Consider the following 19,634-nt stretch of genomic DNA (forward strand, 5'->3'; position numbering starts at 1 on the left):
GAAGCACTTCTTACCTCGAAATCGCCTCGCTGTTCATGTTGAATAAATTAGTCTGTCAATCATTTTACATCTTGCCTAGGCTACATTAGGCCTATCAGGGGCTATAGGCTACCTGCATCTAGTTAACCAAACCATGGCAAAGTTTACTAACAATCATAAACCTAGATTTGAGTCAGTAGGCCTAGCCTATTGAAATGACAAGTCAATCTCGCAAATAGGCCATTTATAACGGTTTGTATTCTTAACATCTGGCACATAATAATGACACAATTGCCAGAAAATATCCTAACCTTCGTTTATTTATTTATTTATAAGGGCGAATTATCTTTTCTCTTGCGACATATTCAAATTCCTTTATTAATTAGCTCGCAATAATTATTATTTCAATGGAAAACCGAATTTTGCTTCTTAGTTCGTTAGAAGTTAAATCGAGATTCCTTCATAATTCGCTCGATAACGTTATGGAAAAAGGGTTTATTGGCTAAATGTGCAGCTCCTCTCTTTTTGCGAAACATTTTGACTAGTTTTCATGGCTTGTGGGCGGATTTTGAGTGGTAACTACCCATTTTAGCTAAACCTGGCAACCCTGCAGTAGGCTAAGTGGGAAGACTATCAAATAATCACTGATTATGATTAGATGCGGTTACATATTTGCGGCAAAACAGGATACAGCAACATTACAGGCGGCGGCGGGTCTCCACAACAACGTCGTGTGGTGTAGTGACGCCAATCGGGCGAATGGCAAGTAGGCGTAATCTCCTTCCCTCCCTCCCAGGTCCGCGTGGGCGGCCCCGTGTGGTAGGGAGAGCGAAACACGACACCCCTAGAGAAGAAGGGGGGCTGGGGGTTGAGAATACGGAGTGAGTGGAAAAATAAAAGTCTGTAGAAAGAGAAAAAAAACGTGGTTCCATACTCAGATTGAGAGTTTTTCTTGCAATGTTTTGACTGCTGGAATGATGATGTGGAAGATTCGACCATGCAACATTGTAACGCGGCTAAACTGATTAGCTAAATAATTAGAACCGAGTGTTACAAGGCATTCCCCCACTATCGGCACGACGGACTCAAAGTTCAACGCCATTCAGAGCTGACGAGTGGGTTTATACAAAGCTAGAGCAACATTCGTCTCAACGGTTTGTGAAAAAGAAAAGAACAAATAAAGTTAGGAGCTCAAAAGTAACTAGGGAACAGTAGGGGGCCTGGGGGTTAGAGCGCGTGAGAACCGAGGGGTTTAGGCTAAGCTTAGAAACGGACAAGTTTTCAAGCCAGCGAGGAATTTTGTGATTTTAATTTGTCAAGAAGAACAACGAAGGCTGGGTGTCCAATACCAAGCTAACTAACAATCCAACGGGGAACTTTCTCAATTGACCAGAGTCACCATGAAAACCCCGGGGGACACGGGTAAGTTACGATAATGCTCGCGGACCAACTATTGTCCGAATGGAACTCTGTGTTCCTGTTGTTGTCCACTGGAAGTGCTTGATACTTTATGGCGCTCGACTGGCACTTGTTATTGTTTCACATAACACAATCACAACTGGATACATTAGTAATGGCAAAATGATCAACTTGTAATGATGTGCCTTTGTGTGATAACAATGACCAATGGTTATCGTAAATAACTACTACCTTAAGAACTCTGTGTACTGAAAACCCAAACAAACTAGTGCGCTAGGCTAGCTAGTTAGCTAATTGCCGCAATTTCCTACGCGAGTCCAAGCAGAGTTAGCTAGCTAACTCGTCGTGGAAAGTTGGTAAAATAACCACGGAAAACCCTTTGCTCACACCACTGTCTATTGGTTAACAAACAGCTTACTATATCGGTGTCTGATAGTTATGTTTACTTGGCTATTAGTCCAACTAGTTAGCTAACCAACCTTCAAACTTCCACACTTGACTAGCTAGCTAACCAATTCGCCCAAAATGGACATTCCTGGCGAGTAACATTTAGCGTTAGCTAACGTTACCTTGCTTACGCTATCAAACGGGCACAGACCTGTTTGTTTATTTGCTTCGTTTTTTTCTCCATTAACCAGCTAGTTACTAGGGTTGCTAGTTGTGCAGGCCAGGACACTCATTCGACATTTAACCACCGCTTTTCAACGTCATTTAATTATTTACAGTACAAAACCAGTGTCTACATATGTGAAAACGGCACATTTCTACGTTTTGTATAAACAAATATTAAGGAAAAAAAAGTTAGAGCCGATGACATCATCAGAAGTTAAACATTTCAAACACAGATTCGCGATGACTTGGGGAGCAAGAAAATACCCGCCCTCTGACTAGAAACTTGTTGCAGGTTTTGAAAATCACTGTTTTTCTTAACTTTTAATCCTACAGTGTGATGTCACAGAGAAGCATTGTTTTTAAAAACCCACAGATCATATAAACACGCAATTTTCACATATGTAGTAGACACTGGCACAACTTTTTATAGGGGGGGGGGCACTATCTACTGGTGTCCTAGCTAGCTAGTTACCGGTGTCCTTAATAAAGTTAGTACTAACTAGCCCCTGCCTGCCGAGCACCTGCCCTCGCTGTAATGTTAACAGAACTGTGGGAAAGCATTGCTTGGCAGGCGGGGGCGAAGGACACTGTCTACCGGTGTCCTAGCTACTGGTGTCGCCCCCGCCTGTGTCGTCTCTTCTTCTGTGGAGTTTATCGACGGTTGGCATCCGACATTATGGTGCATTACCGCCACCTACTGTACTGGTGTCACCACCTGTTTTCTGGAGTCCTAGCTTACAAATGGACCAATAGAAGTATAAACTCCTACAACTTATCCAGAACGCTGCAGCCCGTCTGGTGTTCAACCTTCCCAAGTTCTCTCATGTCACCCCGCTCCTCCGCACACTCCACTGGCTTCCAGTTGAGGCATGCATCTACTACAAAACCATGGTGCTTGCCTACGGAGCTGTGAGGGGAACGGCACCTCCTTACCTTCAGGCTCTGATCAGACCCTACACCCAAACAAGGGCACTACGTTCATCCACCTCTGGCCTGCTAGCCCCCCTACCTCTACGGAAGCATAGTTCCCGCTCAGCCCAGGCAAAGCTATTCACTGCTCTGGCACCCCAATGGTGGAACAAGCTTCCCCACGATGCCAGGACAGTGGAGTCACTGACCACCTTCCGGAGACACTTGAAACCCTACCTCTTTAAGGAATACCTGGAATAGTATAACAGTAATCCTTCTACACCCCCCCACCCCCACCCCACAAAAAAAAAAGGGTAGTTGTCCCATTGGCTATCCTATGTTGAATGCACCAATTTGTAAGTCGCTCTGGATAAGAGCGTCTGCTAAATGACTTAAATGTAAATGTAAATAAAGAACGGCCCGAATTGCGGGCCGCAATCACACCCTGAGTAGGTGTAGTTGGCAAGATCGATTCCCTCTGGTTTAATAAAAATAAGTGCATCGCTAGTGAAATCATGTTCACATGCATTAAACCATTAGCTGATTATTCCACCCTCCCCCCCAGTCTCGGGTACACCCACACATGAAATAACTTATTAAGAATATGGGAATGTTTTCCTTACGAGTTGGCTGGCTAGAAATATGTGCTCTAGCTATGTAGGTGTACTTTTTCCCCCACCTCACTTGAGCTACACCTCTCACTTGGGACATGGCTTACACTCACAAAAACCAGCTATGCTTGATCACACACTATTTTCCCATAAATAGAACACCTTTCTGAGTTGTCCCGTAATGTCTAATGAACCTGAACATGGTGGGATTTAAATTAGGCCTATTTGGAATTCTAGGAGATATTGCTTTATGTTTGCCACAACACAAACATGCATCCTGTCACACTGAAAATATAACACTATATTTTGAGGATTATGGAAACAGGGTGCGAGGTAGTCTACATACGGGATGTGGGAACTGGGAAGCTGAATGGTCAATGTAAAATGAGGATTTTGTTTTCATACACCAAATGGTATTGTGGCCTTGGGCCTTCAGTTAGCACCCCACCCAGGTTCCTCTAACATGCAGGAATCCAGGTATCTCTTACTCCTCTGAAAAGAGAGATTGTGGGAGTAGCAGTTGTACATCCCCAGGGCAGACTTTGTGTTCCTAAGTAGTTTCATGGTGTGCACTCATCTGCACTCCACTCATTGGTTCAATTTGTTCCTGAATGCTTCACATCTCTGGAATCCATATTGTAGGCTAAGCCGCTGTCCTCCCGCGTCTTTGTGTCCCAACTCCGCTGTCTAATAACTGGATCATTATGCTGTACGGGAGTTACTTTATGCTACTCTTCATTAATATTGTAATGAAGACTGATGCTGACAGTCCAGGAAAATATCGTTAGCATGATTTTTTTCTCTCTCAATAGGCCATGGTATTCAGGCACATTTATGTTGTAGATTATAGAATGTCATGTAGGCCTACATAGTTCTCAAATCCACATTATAGAGACTGAAGTCCAATGTATAGGCCTATAGTACATCTGTCTGTTCCATTCTGAACATTGCACACTCCCAGCTGACTCTAGCCCAGGTGAAACAGCTCAAAGGTGCCTTTGCATCTGTCAACTGCACTGGGAGTCCAGTTATATGGGTCACACTCCACTCGCATCCTACCAGGATGTGAGCAGTCTGGGCTGCTAGCTAATTTTCCACTTGTTACTCATTATATCAACAACCCACCACATGTGAGATGTCACAGCTGTAGCCGGGCACTTTTTGTTGTCTTCTCCAGTGTACGAAGTGAAAGGACCCATACATGAGCAATTAGCCTGCACAGGCCACTGCTGGGGGTGCTCATGTTTATTAGTGGGAATATTCAACATTGTTCCTGTCTGCATTTAAACAACATGACTGTCAGATAAGCAAATTAGTAAGCATAGTGGATTGAATTTGGCCTAGGCTATAAAAGAGAGGCTTCTTAACAGCATATCCCCAACATGTTGGCTAGGCCTAGCTGACCAAGTAATGGATGATTGTTGTGGAAAACCCTTAATATGCAGGTTATGATGGTGTCGTCAGATTGGCAACCTGCACCATCGCAAGTGAACTCCGTACTCTGACCCATGATGACGGGAAGAGATTTTTTCCTGGAAATGTGCTTTGGTTATTACCCCTACCATGAGGAAAATAAACACACCAGGCTAGGTAATGCTTGTAAAACAAAGGCACGCGCCATAGTTCATTACCCACTGAATACAGTAGACTATTTGTACTACTACAGTAGGTTTGCTCCCCCACCCAGTTCCATGGTTGAAAAGCTCCTGCAGTGTAGATGAAACGCCAGGGTAGATCAAGTGGAACCAAAAAATTGTCAGGCGGCTGAGCAGATATGTCAGGGCCTCGATCTGTGAACACCTGACAGGATACAGAGGTTCTGCCTTCTACACAAATTCACAAACTCAGGGAAAGAGCTTGATGTGACCAACCAATTTAAGTCAACTTAGGTCCATTTTACTTTCAGAGATAAGCATATCTTTCTAGAATGACATGAATACTTATGCTTACATGGTGCGCATTTCTCCCCCATTTGAAATCGGTTGAGCAGACAGTTTGTTTTTTGCTTTCAAATCTAGTCATTTGGTCTTCAACTGACATTCTGAAGGTTTAAGTCTAGCCTAAATGAAACTGGCCTTATCAGAGAAAGATCAACTTTGTCAAGTACTATGCCACAAGGTTTAAGGACAGGTTATGTATAAGGTTTTTAAAACCAAAACCCTAATCTAAAATACAGAATTGAATATTTAGCATAGATATGCTAACTTTTCTCTTATGAGCTGAAATGTTCCCATCAATGCCCCTGGGCTTCACTTAATCAGATGGTACATTTGTGTTAATCACTGTGTCAAAGGGACCAAAATGTCTGACAAATATCAGTTACAAAGTATATAATATTTGGTGTTTAACTGTGTAGACAGTTTTTCGAGTAAAATATTTGTTTTTAATGCAAAAGTACTGCATTTGGACACAAAATTAACACATCACGTCATTCACCCATGGCAATCTTTGTCCCAGTGTTTAGCCAAGCTGTCAAAAGTGCAGGTTGCTCTGTCCTGTGGCTTGTGGAAGGAGGGGAGCAGCCTGGGTGTTTTGTCTTCTCCAGCCCTGGGTTTGGTGGGAACCCTGAGGTTTTGTCTCGCCTGTATCTGTCAGAACTCGCTCTGGATCCCTGCGGCTTTGGCTTTTCACATGAGTGTGTGTGGTGGTGTGTTTTACTTCAAACTAATGTTTGTGTTAGTGGTGTACTCAGTGAGATTCTAAAGCGCATCTCCTTGAACATGAGCCTGTGTGAAGGCTGAACTGGTGAGAATGCGGTGGTGTGGACCCCTCCTTTCTCACGCTACTTCACACAAACGTGACAACTTGCATCCAATTCTTCACCAGAGCCAGATCAAACAGGTAAGGTGTGAAGAATGAGAAAGCAGAAGGGGAGTCCGTTCACTGGCCGTGACCGAACAGAAGGGAATCTCAGCCTTGTTCCTGTTAGTCATCAAATTGTTCCATCTTATCAGGGGAGGTTTAAAACTCCTTCAGTATGTCTGTTTTTTCTCCCTCAGTCTCCTCTCCAGTTGGTAAGCTTTACAGCCAGAGACCACAGCTCAGAGTTAAGTAAGCAGCACATTTGTTATTTTCCCTGACTCGACTGAGAACCCCCAGAACGTCACCAAGGCAAAACAAATTTTAAAATATATATTATATAACTTCTATCAGACCGAGTGTACTTACAAGATCTAGACTCAAGGTAATGAAGATTTACTCTGCATTTATGTGTTCTATGCTGAACACATACACACACACACACACACACACACTCTCTCTCACTCACAAAACAGTTTATTACGGGGGCCGGACCCCCCACATGCCAGTTAAATGGCTGATGTCTGTGTTGCATTACATACACAGACACACGCAACACAGACAAACGCAGCACACTCTTTCTCAATTCTCACGCTAGTGCTGATGCTGGTTGCCATCTTTGTGGTGACGCCACATTGACTCCCTCTTATATTTTTATGCACCCAATTTAGTCTGAGGAGGATCCAGTGTTAATGCAATAGGACTTTCATTTAACCGAATTAGGAAAAAGTGAACACTGAGATGGTTAAAATGGCCACCTCAGGCATATGCTGTATGCAAAAACACGATCATCAATCACAAACAAGTAGATGTGTTGTATGCCCCACTAAAATTAACAATGTAGCTTTCTTAAAGTTTATGATTCGCACATAGCCTGCATTTAGGGCTGGCACAATTACCATGTGGTTATAAATGAAGATGTCATTAAATTAAAATGTATTTTTTTGGTGGGGTGGAACAAACAGCTGACTGAAGACGGGATGCCTGGGCTTTCATGCCATTGAGTTGGTTTCTGCTGAAACATGGACTCTACAACGTGATGACATTACAGTTACCCCTATATGCAGGCTGCCTAAGACCGATTTGTGTAAACATAATTAATGACCCCGTGTAGCTCAGTTGGTAGAGCATGGCGTTTGCGTTTGCAACGCTAGGGTTGTGGGTTCGATTCCCAAGGGGGGCCAGTATAAAAAAAGTATGAAAAATGTATGCACTCATTAAATGTAAGTCACTCTGGATAAGAGCGTGCCCTGATATTGATCACGGCAAATAAATTACAGCAAAATGCCTCCATGTTGGGTATTAGTATCAAGTCAATTTGAAGCTAGTTCTAGATCATGACAGGTCTCAAGAGTAGAGGACTTTGAGTGGAAGCACATAGTAGAGTCATGGTGGCAGTACTCTATCACTAATGACTATGAAGACTTTTTGTCTATGGAAAGATGGAAAATGAAAGACGCATTAGCCGTCAGTGACGAGATCGGCAGCTTCAGCTCTGACTAATTCATCTTGTTCCCTTGGTTTGGTGGTTTATTCTGGGCTGTGGTGACAGCCGTCGGTTAGGGGAAGGAGCCCTGATGTCGACTGTGCGCTAATCTCACAGCTGGAGCCACCAAGTTGTTGTCAGCCGCTGTCTGTGTGTCTGTGGAGAGAAATGAAAGTAAAGACTGTCTGGAGACCTAACCACAACACAGAACTTTGTAAATGGGGCAATCTATCCGTTTCTCTGATTCTTCCTCCCATTTCCAGCCCCTTTTCCACTGCGTTAACCCACCCTGATCCACTTTTTTTTCATCCCTTGCATTTTCTTGATCTCCTGCTCTGTCTAGGCCTACGTCTTGATCTTTCTCTCACTGACTTTCTGAATGTCTCAGTGCCCATGTTAGCTCTCTGTCCTCTTTTCCATGTTGCCTTTCTCACTCCCCCTCACTTTCTCCTGCTCTGTTTGCTGTTACTTTTCCAGAATCTCTCCCATCATCCTGCAAGTCTTGGTGTTTTGCGAACTCACAAATCTGAGATTTCATACCTCGCTGAGTGAAGTTTGTAGAGTGTGCCGTCTGACGAATCGAAGAGACAGAATTGGCTTAGAAGAAGCCAGACACTGCTGCTGTCTACAAGGCCAAAGCCCTGTCTGCCTCCAACAGAGCACAGGCCAGACCTCTAATCTGTGCTGCCTGGATGCATAGCTGCGGGAAGATGTTTGGGGGTGGGGGTGCTGCAAATAAATTTATTTTCGCAGACTGAGGGGGGGGTGCAAGAAAAAAAACGTTGGCCGCGCTACAGACGGCTATATCGGTCCGCTCATACAGGACTAGGAAAGGCCCAGTGCACTACTTTTGTGAGAGAATTGTTTCTAAACAAAAACAACACTTTTTATTCCGATTTTTCAGGGGGTGCTGCGGCTATGCCTGGATGCCTCTGAGTTCAGAAGCAGACTTTAGTGCAACCCCCCCACCCCCCTTGCGTCTCCCTCCTTCGCAGAATGATACAGAAAAATATTCTGAAGACAGCCAGGAGATAAAACGTGTGCCTCAAATGATAGGACAAATAACAGAGGAGCAAGGGGGTAAGATATAACAGACTGAGATGGGTGAAGAGTTAGGACAGTGGAACTTACTTGCATTTCTCCCCATGGAGTGCTTGTGATCCCCAGTCTGCCACCAAATATCCTGCCCCAGAAGCCAGGCCCCTGTACCACCACCAGTAACTTGGGCCCAGATGACTGTCTCTGTCTGTCTGTCACCCACAGGGGTCTGAAAGGGCCAGCTGTGCGAACAGGCCAATCTGGGTCCACCCCACTGGGAGGCCGTCTGGACAGACCAGTCAGAACCCACTTTCAGACCACTGCCCTCTGGATAGACTCATTTCCAAGTCACAGCAAGGATGCTTGTCAATGAGAAACAGCCAATCAGAGCTGACTTCTTTCAACAGCATGTCCCACTCTCTGTGGGTAGAGTTACTCTCTGGAGTAGTGGGGATTTAGACAACACATGGTTGTCCTCTCACTTGGGTCTCACCTGATTTTGTCCAGGGGTCTTGCACATTACGCTCTTAGTACCAGCCCAGAGCATGGAGGGAAAATCCTGCGCTGAGCCTGGCTCACCCAGCCGACCCCTCCATGCCCCCTCTGATCACTTCTAGGTCTTCTCCAGGTCACTGGCTCTACTCTCTACTCAGTCACATGGTTCACAGCAGTCTTAACGGTCGATGGGATGATAAGGCTTAGATTAAGGATAGGCAAATACCTCAAGTGGATCTTTTGCTATTCTACCATCCTTTTAAGACTAGAACCGCTGGGCCTCGAGGGACCCCCCCCTTCAAACTAATGAGCAGTCATTCTGACAACATTCTAACAGTGTAATTAATACATTTCATACGGTTGACGTCGGGAGTTTACATACACTTAGGTTGGAGTCATTTAAAACTCGTTTTTCAACCACTCCACACATTTCTTGTGAACAAACTAATGTTTTGGCAAGTCGGTTAGGACATCTACTTTGTGCATGACAAGTAATTTTTCCAAAAATTGTTTACAGACAGATTATTTCACTTCTAATTCACTGTATCACAATTCCAGTGGGTCAGAAGTTTACATACACTAAGTTGACTGTGCCTTTAAACAGCTTGGAAAATTCCAGAAAATGATGTCATGGCTTTAGAAGCTTCTGATAGGCTAATTGACATCATTTGATTCAATTGGAGGTGTACCTGTGGATGTATTTCAAGGCCTACCTTCAAACTCAGTGCCTCTTTGCTTGACATCATGGGAAAATCAAAAGAAATCAGCAAAGACCAAATAATAAAAATGGTAGACCTCCACAAGTCTGATTCATCCTTGGGAGCACTTTCCAAACTCGTGAAGCTACCACATTCATCTGTACAAACAATAGTATGCAAGTATAAACACCATGGGACCACGCAGCCGTCATACCGCTCAGGAAGGAGACGCGTTCTGTCTCCTAGAGATGAACGTACTTTGGTGTGAAAAGTGCAAATCAATCCCAGAACAACAACAAATGACCTTGTGAAGATGCTGGAGGAAACAGGTACAAAAGTATCTATATCCACAGTAAAACGAGTCCTATATCGACATAACCTGAAAGGCTGCTCAGCAAGGAAGAAGCCACTGCTCCAAAACCGCCATTAAAAAAGCCAGACCACGGTTTGCAACTGCACATGGGGACAAAGATCGTACTTTTTGGAGAAATGTCCTCTGGTCTGATGAAACAAAAATAGAACTGTTTGGCTATAATGACCATCGTTATGTTTGGAGGAAAAAGGGGGTCGCTTGCAAGCCGAAGAACACCATCCCAACCGTGAAGCACTGGGGTGGCAGCATCATGCTGTGGGGGTGCTTTGCTGCAGGAGGGACTGGTGCACTTCACAAAATAGATGGCATCATGAGGAAGGAAAATTATGTGGATATATTGAAGCAACATCTCAAGACATCAGTCAGGAAGTTAAAGCTTGGTCGCAAATGGGTCTTCCAAATGGACAGGGACCCAAAGCATACTTCCAAAGTAGTGGCAAAATGGCTTAAGGACAACAAAGTCAAGGTATTGGAGTGGCCATCACAAAGCCCTCACCTCAATCCTATAGAACATTTGTTGGCAGAACTGAAAAAGCGTGTGCGAGCAAGGAGGCCTACAAACCTGACTCAGTTACACCAGCTCTGTCAGGAGGAATGGGCCAAAATTCACCCAACTTATTGTGGGAAGCTTGTGGAAGGCTACCCTAAACATTTGACCCAAGTTAAACGATTTAAAGGCAATGCTACCAAATACTAATTGAGTGTATGTAAACGTATGACCCACTGGGAATGTGATGAAAGAAATAAAAGCTGAAATAAATAATTCTCTCTACTATTATTCTGACATTTCACATTCTTAAAATAAAGTGGTGATCCTAACTGACCTAAGACAGGGAAGTTTTACTAGGATTAAATGTCAGGAATTGTGAAAAACAGAGTTTAAATGTATTTGGCTAAGTGGTATGTAAACCTCCGACTTCAACTGTATATGCTATCGCAAAAATAATAATTTGCTTGTTTATTAAGGTCTTTGGTAACATTGGAATAATTTTTTTTTTCTCTTCAAAAACACAATAGCATTTTCATTAGTATGTTACTGTACGCTGTATATGTGTGTGTGTGTGTATATATACAGTGGGGAGAACAAGTATTTGATACACTGCCGATTTTGCACGTTTTCCTACTTACAAAGCATGTAGAGGTCTGTAATTTTTATCATAGGTACACTTCAACTCTGAGAGACGGAATCTAAAACAAAAATCCAGAAAATCACATTGTATGATTTTTAAGTAATTAATTTGCATGTTATGGCATGACATAAGTATTTGATCACCTACCAACCAGTAAGAATTCCAGCTCTCACAGACCTGTTAGTTTTTCTTTAAGAAGCCCTCCTGTTCTCCACTCATTACCTGTATTAACTGCACCTGTTTGAAATTGTTACCTGTATAAAAGACACCTGTCCACACACTCAATCAAACAGACTCCAACCTCTCCACTATAGCCAAGACCAGAGAGCTGTGTAAGGACATCAGGGATAAAATTGTAGACCTGCACAAGGCTGGGATGGGCTACAGGACAATAGGCAAGCAGCTTGGTGAGAAGGCAACAACTGTTGGCGCAATTATTAGAAAATGGAAGAAGTTCAAGATGACGGTCAATCAACCTCGGTCTGGGGCTCCATGCAAGATCTCACCTCGTGGGGCATCAATGATCATGAGGAAGGTGAGGGATCAGCCCAGAACTACACGGCAGGACCTGGTCAATGACCTGAAGAGAGCTGGGACCACAGTCTCAAAGAAAACCATTAGTAACACACTACGCCGTCATGGATTAAAATCCTGCAGCGCACACAAGGTTCCCCTGCTCAAGCCAGCGCATGTCCAGGCCCATCTGAAGTTTGCCAATGACCATCTGGATGATCCAGAGGAGGAATGGGAGAAGGTCATGTGGTCTGATGAGACATAAATATAGCTTTTTGGTCTAAACTCCACTCGCCGTGTTTGGAGGAAGAAGAAGAATGAGTACAATCCCAAGAACACCATCCCAACCGTGAAGCATGGTGGTGGAAACATCATTCTTTGGGGATGCTTTTCTGCAAAGGGGACAGGACGACTGAACCGTATTGAGGGGAGGATGGATGGGGCTATGTATTGCGAGATCTTGGCCAACAACCTCCTTCCCTCAGTAAGAGCATTGAAGATGGGTCATGGCTGGGTCTTCCAGCATGACAACGACCCGAAACACACAGCCAGGGCAACTAAGGAGTGGCTCCGTAAGAAGCATCTCAAGGTCCTGGAGTGGCCTAGCCAGTCTCCAGACCTGAACCCAATAGAAAATCTTTGGAGGGAGCTGAAAGTCTGTATTGCCCAGCGACAGCCCCGAAACCTGAAGGATCTGGAGAAGGTCTGTATGGAGGAGTGGGCCAAAATCCCTGCTGCAGTGTGTGCAAACCTGGTCAAGACCTACAGGAAACATATGATCTCTGTAATTGCAAACAAAGGTTTCTGTACCAAATATTAAGTTCTGCTTTTCTGATGTATCAAATACTTATGTCATGCAATAAAATGCAAATTAATTACTTAAAAATCATACAATGTGATTTTCTGGATTTTTGTTTTAGATTCCGTCTCTCACAGTTGAAGTGTACCTATGATAAAAATTACAGACCTCTACATGCTTTGTAAGTAGGAAAACCTGCAAAATTGGCAGTGTATCAAATACTTGTTCTCCCCACTGTATATATATATATATATGTGTATATGTGTTTTTTGTGTATATATATTTTTTTGTATATATATATATATATACTAAAAACACAAATTAGTGTTCAACACATTTTACTCGTGGAGTGCCTTTGTTACAACTACGAAACAGAAAGCATATGGGTTGGAACGCGGTAAGAGCTTCTTGTTATAACGACAAAAAAAAGACCCCAACCACCAAGCTGTTCTATTTGACGTGCGGTCAAATGACAACCTCATAAGTGCCAAGTGTGCTTGATAAATACTGAAAATCAGCACAAAAGCAATAATGGCATTATAATGAATGTGTTGATTATGACAGCAGTCACAAAAAGTAAATTGTCAGCTTGTCAGCCAAGTAGGACATCTTCACGCAATAGCATCAGTTGGAGCGTGCCACATAAACAACGAATGCTGGTGGTAGCGGGGGAACCTGCTCAGCAGGCCTGGAATTTTGAGATTTTAGGGGCAAGGCCATTTGTCCTTCAAGAGGTGCCCAATCTGCCAGGGCACCAAGGCCATCTGCTAGGGCACCAAGGCCATCAACCAAAATAGCTGATTTTAAATATATTCGAAAACCGAAAAACACTAGCTATTCTGTTAAGAAAAAGTGTATGTAAATGTAGATAAATAATTTGCCTGTCAAAGTGTAGGTGATATATGCGTATTGGCTACAGCCTCCACACCGATGCTGACATGAGGGAGGCGCCAGAAAATGTTGCCAAAATACTTTTAATTATATATACTCTACCGTTCAAAAGTTTGGGGTCACTTAGAAATGTCCTTGTTTTCCATGAAAACATACATGAAATGAGTTTGAATAGGAAATATAGCAAATGAATAGGAAATGTAGTAATTGACAAGGTTAGAAATAATGATTTTTAATTGAAATAATAATTGTCCTTTCAAACTTTGCCTTCGTCAAATAATCCTCCATTTGCAGCAATTACAGCCTTGCAGACCTTTTGGCATTCTAGTTGTCAATTTGTTGAGGTAATCTGAAGAGATTTCACCCCATGCTTCCTGAAGCACCTCCCACAAGTTGAATTGGCTTGATGGGCACTTCTTATTTACCATACGGTCAAGCTGCTCCCACAACAGCTCAATAGGGTTGAGATCAGGTGACTGTGCAGGCCACTCCATTATAGACAGAATACCAGCTGACTGCTTCTTCCCTAAATAGTTATTGCATAGTTTGGAGCTGTGCTTTGGGTCATTGTTATGTTGTAGAAGGAAATTGGCTCCAATCAAGCGCCGTCCACAGGGTATGGCATGGCAAAATGGAGTGGTAGCCTTCCTTCTTCAAGATCCCTTTTACCCTGTACAAATCTCCCACTTTACCACCACCAAAGCACCCCCAGACCATCACAATGCCTCCACCATGCTTGACAGATGGCATCAAGCACGCCTCCAGCATCTTTTCATTTGATCTGCGTCTCACAAATGTTCTTCTTTGTGATCCGAACACCTCAAACTTAGATTCATCTGTCCATAAAAAAAATTCCAATCTTCCTCTGTCCAGTGTCTGTGTTATTTTGCCCATCTTAGTCTTTTCTTTTTATTGGCCAGTCTGAGATATGGCTTTTTCTTTGCAACTCTGCCTAGAAGGTCAGCATCCCGGAGTCGTCTCTTCACTGTTGACGTTGAGACTGGTGTTTTGCGGGTACTATTTAATGAAGCTGCCAGTTGAGGACCTGTGAGGCATCTGTTTCTCAAACTAGACACTCTAATGTATTTGTCCTCTTGCTCAGTTGTACACCGGGGCCTCCCACTCCTCTTTCTATTCTGGTTAGAGCCAGTTTGCGCTGTTCTGTAAAGGGAGTAGTACACAGCGTTGTACAAGATCTTCAGTTTCTTGGCAATTTCTCGCATGGAATAGCCTTCATTTCTCAGAACAAGAATAGACTGACGAGTTTCAGAAGAAAGTTATTTGTTTCTGGCCATTTTAAGCCTGTAATCGAACCCACAATTGCTGATGCTCCAGATACTCAACTAGTCTCAAGAAGGCCAGTTTTATTGCTTCTTTAATCAGCACAACAGTTTTCAGCTGTGCGAACATAATTGCAAAATAGTTTTCTAATGATCAATTAGCCTTTTTAAAATGATAAACTTGGATTAGCAAACACAATGTACCATTGGAACACAGGACTGATGGTTGCTGATAATGGGCCTCTGTACGCCTATGTAGATATTCCATAAAAAATCTGCCGTTTCCAGCTACAATAGCCATTTACAACATTAACAATGTCTACACTGTATTTCTGATCAATTTGATGTTATTTTAATGGACAAAATAATTGCTTTTCTTTCAAAAACAAGGACATTTCTAAGTGACCCCAAACTTTTGAACGGTAGTGTGTGTGTATGTGTGTATATATACAGTGAGGGGAAAAAAGTATTTGATCCCCTGCTGATTTTGTACGTTTGCCCACTGACAAAGAAATGATCAGTCTATCATTTTGATGGTAGGTTTATTTGAACAGTGAGAGACAGAATAACAACAAAAACATCCAGAAAAACGCATGTCAAAAATGTTTTAAATTGATTTGCATTTTAATGAGGGAAATAAGTATTTGACCCCCTCTCAATCAGAAACATTTCTGGCTCCCAGGTGTCTTTTATACAGGTAACGAGCTGAGATTAGGAGCACACTCTTAAAGAGAGTGCTCCTAATCTCAGCTTGTTACCTGTATAAAAGACACCTGTCCACAGAAGCAATCAATCAATCAGATACCAAACTCTCCACCATGGCCAAGACCAAAGAGCTCTCCAAGGATGTCAGGGATAAGATTGTAGACCTACACAAGGCTGGAATGGGCTACAAGACCATCGCCAAGCAGCTTGGTGAGAAGGTGACTCGTCTCCTGAGTGGCGCAGTGGTCTAAGGCGCCGCATCGCAGTGCTAACTGTGCCACTAGAGATCCTGGTTCGAATCCAGGCTCTGTCGCAGCCGGCCGCGACCGGGAGACTCATGGGCGGCGCACAATTGGCCCAGCGTCGTCCAGGGTAGGCGAGGGAATGGCCGGCAGGGATGTAACTCAGTTGATAGAGCATGGCGTTTGCAACGCCAGGGTTGTGGGTTCGATTCCCACAGGGGGCCAGTATAAAAAAAAATAAAAAAATGTATTCACTAACTGTAAGTCGCTCTGGATAAGAGCGTCTGCTAAATGACTAAAATGTAAATGTAAAATGTGACAACAGTTGGTGCGATTATTCGCAAAATCGAAGAAACACAAAATAACTGTCAATCTCCCTCGGCCTGGGGCTCCATGCAAGATCTCACCTCGTGGAGTTGCAATGATCATTAGAACGGTGAGGAATCAACCCAGAACTACATGGGAGGATCTTGTCCTCCCATGTAGAGGATCTTGATTTCAAGGCTGCTGGGACCATAGTCACCAAGAAAACAATTGGTAACACACTACGCCGTGAAGGACTGAAATCCTGCAGCGCCCGCAAGGTCCCCCTGCTCAAGAAAGCACATATACAGGCCCGTCTGAAGTTTGCCAATGAACATTTAAATGATTCAGAGGAGAACTGGGTGAAAGTGTTGTAGTCAGATGAGACCAAAATCGAGCTCTTTGGCATCAACTCAACTTGCCGTGTTTGGAAGAGGAGGAATGCTGCCTATGACCCCAAGAACACCATCCCCACCGTCAAACATGGAGGTGGAAACATTATGCTTTGGGAGTGTTTTTCTGCTAAGTGGACAGGACAACTTCACCGCATCAAAGGGACGATGGACGGGGCCATGTACCGTCAAATCTTGGGTGAGAACCTCCTTCCCTCAGCCAGGGCATTGAAAATGGGTCGTGGATGGGTATTCCAGCATGACAATGACCCAAAACACACGGCCAAGGCAACAAAGGAGTGGCTCAAGAAGAAGCACATTAAGGTCCTGGAGTGGCCTAGCCAGTCTCCAGACCTTAATCCCATAGAAAATCTGTGGAGGGAGCTGAAGGTTCGAGTTGCCAAACGTCAGCCTCGAAACCTTAATGACTTGGAGAAGATCTGCAAAGAGGAGTGGGACAAAATCCCTCCTGAGATGTGTGCAAACCTGGTGGCCAACTACAAGAAATGTCTGACCTCTGTGATTGCCAACCAAGTACTAAGTCAAAACCAAGGGTTTTGCCACCAAGTACTAAGTCATGTTTTGCAGAGGGGTCAAATACTTATTTCCCTCATTAAAATGCAAATAAATTTATAACATTTTTGACATGCGTTTTTCATTTTTGTTTTGTTATTCTGTCTCTCACTGTTCAAATAAACCTACCATTTAAAATTTATAGACTGATCATGTCTTTGTCAGTGGGCAAATGTACAAAATCAGCAGGGGATCAAATACTTTTTTCCCTCACTGTAATATATATATATATATATATATATATATATATATATATATATATATATATATATATATATATATATATATATATATATATATATATATATATATATATATATATATTTTACACACACAGTGGGGAGAACAAGTATTTGATACACTGCCGATTTTGCAGGTTTTCCTACTTACAAAGCATGTAGAGGTCTGTAATTCTTATCATATGTACACTTCAACTGTGAGAGACGGAATCTAAAACAAAAATCCAGAAAATCACATTGTATGATTTTTAAGTAATTAATTTGCATTTTATTGCATGACATAAGTATTTGATCACCTACCAACCAGTAAGAATTCCGGCTCTCACAGACCTATTAGTTTTTCTTTAAGAAGCCCTCCTGTTCTCCACTCATTACCTGTATTAACTGCACTTGTTTGAACTCATTACCTGTATAAAAGACACCTGTCCACACACTCAATCAAACAGACTCCAACCTCTCCACAATGGCCAAGACCAGAGAGCTGTGTAAGGACATCAGGGATAAAATTGTAGACCTGCACAAGGCTGGGATGGGCTACAGGACAATAGGCAAGCAGCTTGGTGAGAAGGCAACAACTGTTGGCGCAATTATTAGAAAATGGAAGAAGTTCAAGATGACGGTCAATCACCCTCGGTCTGGGGCTCCGTGCAAGATCTCACCTCGTGGGGCATCAATGATCATGAGGAAGGTGAGGGATCAGCCCAGAACTACAAGGCAGGACCTGGTCAATGACCTGAAGAGAACTGGGACTACAGTCTCAAAGAAAACCATTAGTAACACACTATGCCGTCATGGATTAAAATCCTGCAGCGCACGCAAGATCCCCCTGCTCAAGCCAGCGCATGTCCAGGCCCATCTGAAGTTTGCCAATGACCATCTGGATGATCCAGAGGAGGAATGGGAGAAGGTCATGTGGTCTGATGAGACAAAAATAGAGCTTTTTGGTCTAAACTCAACTCGCCGTGTTTGGAGGAAGAAGAAGGATGAGTACAACCCCAAGAACACCATCCCAACCGTGAAGCATGGAGGTGGAAACATCATTCTTTGGGGATGCTTTTCTGCAAAGGGGACAGGACGACTGCACCGTATTGAGGGGAGGATGGATGGGGCCATGTATCGCGAGATCTTGGCCAACAACCTCCTTCCCTCAGTAAGAGCATTGAAGTTGGGTCGTGGCTGGGTCTTCCAGCATGACAACGACCCGAAACACACAGCCAGGGCAACTAAGGAGTGGCTCCGTAAGAAGCATCTCAAGGTCCTGGAGTGGCCTAGCCAGTCTACAGACCTGAACCCAATAGAAAATCTTTGGAGGGAGCTGAAAGTCCGTATTGCCCAGCGACAGCCCCGAAACCTGAAGGATCTGGAGAAGGTCTGTATGGAGGAGTGGGCCAAAATACCTGCTGCAGTGTGTGCAAACCTGGTCAAGACCTACAGGAAACGTATGAGCTCTGTAATTGCAAACAAAGGTTTCTGTACCAAATATTAAGTTCTGCTTTTCTGATGTATCAAATACTTATGTCGTGCAATAAAATGCAAATTAATTACTTAAATTTTCTGGATTTTTGTTTTAGATTCCGTCTCTCACAGTTGAAGTGTACATATGATAAAAATTACAGACCTCTACATGCTTTGTAAGTAGGAAAACCTGCAAAATCGGCAGTGTATCAAATACTTGTTCTCCCCACTGTAATGTAATATATATATATATATATATATATATATATATATGCTTATCGCCAGTAAACTTCTAAAGGAAGGATTCTGTTGACATAGGCCCAGGGGAGTGGCCAGAAATTTGTTGGTGGGTGGGGTGCTGAGGAGTGTTTTTGTAATAATAATAATACATCATTATTTTGCTTTTGCTCAATCTGATTGTTTAAAACCTGGATGTCGTCTTCCTTTTCATGAGGCATGTTTTACCTTGTTTCAAATGAGATTAGCCAAATTCTGAACATAGGGAATAATTTTATAAATCATATGCCATTGAAACCAGTAGGCTATTTCTCATGTTTTATTGGTTTTCAAATAACTTTGTGTCGTTGTCCAGAAGCCATGAACACAATCCTAATCATATTAGCAACACGTTAGTTGTTACATCTTTAGATCAACCTTTTTTCTAAAAGGATATTTTCATCTGTCACATGAAAC

At 43.1% G+C, this 19,634-nt stretch overlaps 1 protein-coding gene across 1 annotated transcript in view; it reads left to right on the top strand.

The window, feature by feature from the left end:
* Nucleotides 1-829: 829 nt before the first annotated feature.
* LOC311116118 (ETS domain-containing transcription factor ERF-like) overlaps nucleotides 830-19,634 on the top strand; it is a 32,925-nt gene continuing 14,120 nt past the window's right edge. The window contains exon 1 of the mRNA XM_084157380.1: nucleotides 830-1,401. Coding sequence (XP_084013506.1) covers nucleotides 1,380-1,401 — 22 coding nt within the window. The 5' untranslated portion in view covers nucleotides 830-1,379. The remainder of the gene's footprint in view (nucleotides 1,402-19,634) is intronic.

The sequence above is a fragment of the Coregonus lavaretus genome (genome assembly GCF_964263955.1).
Source record: "Coregonus lavaretus genome assembly, chromosome: 3".
Lineage (NCBI taxonomy): Eukaryota > Metazoa > Chordata > Actinopteri > Salmoniformes > Salmonidae > Coregonus > Coregonus lavaretus.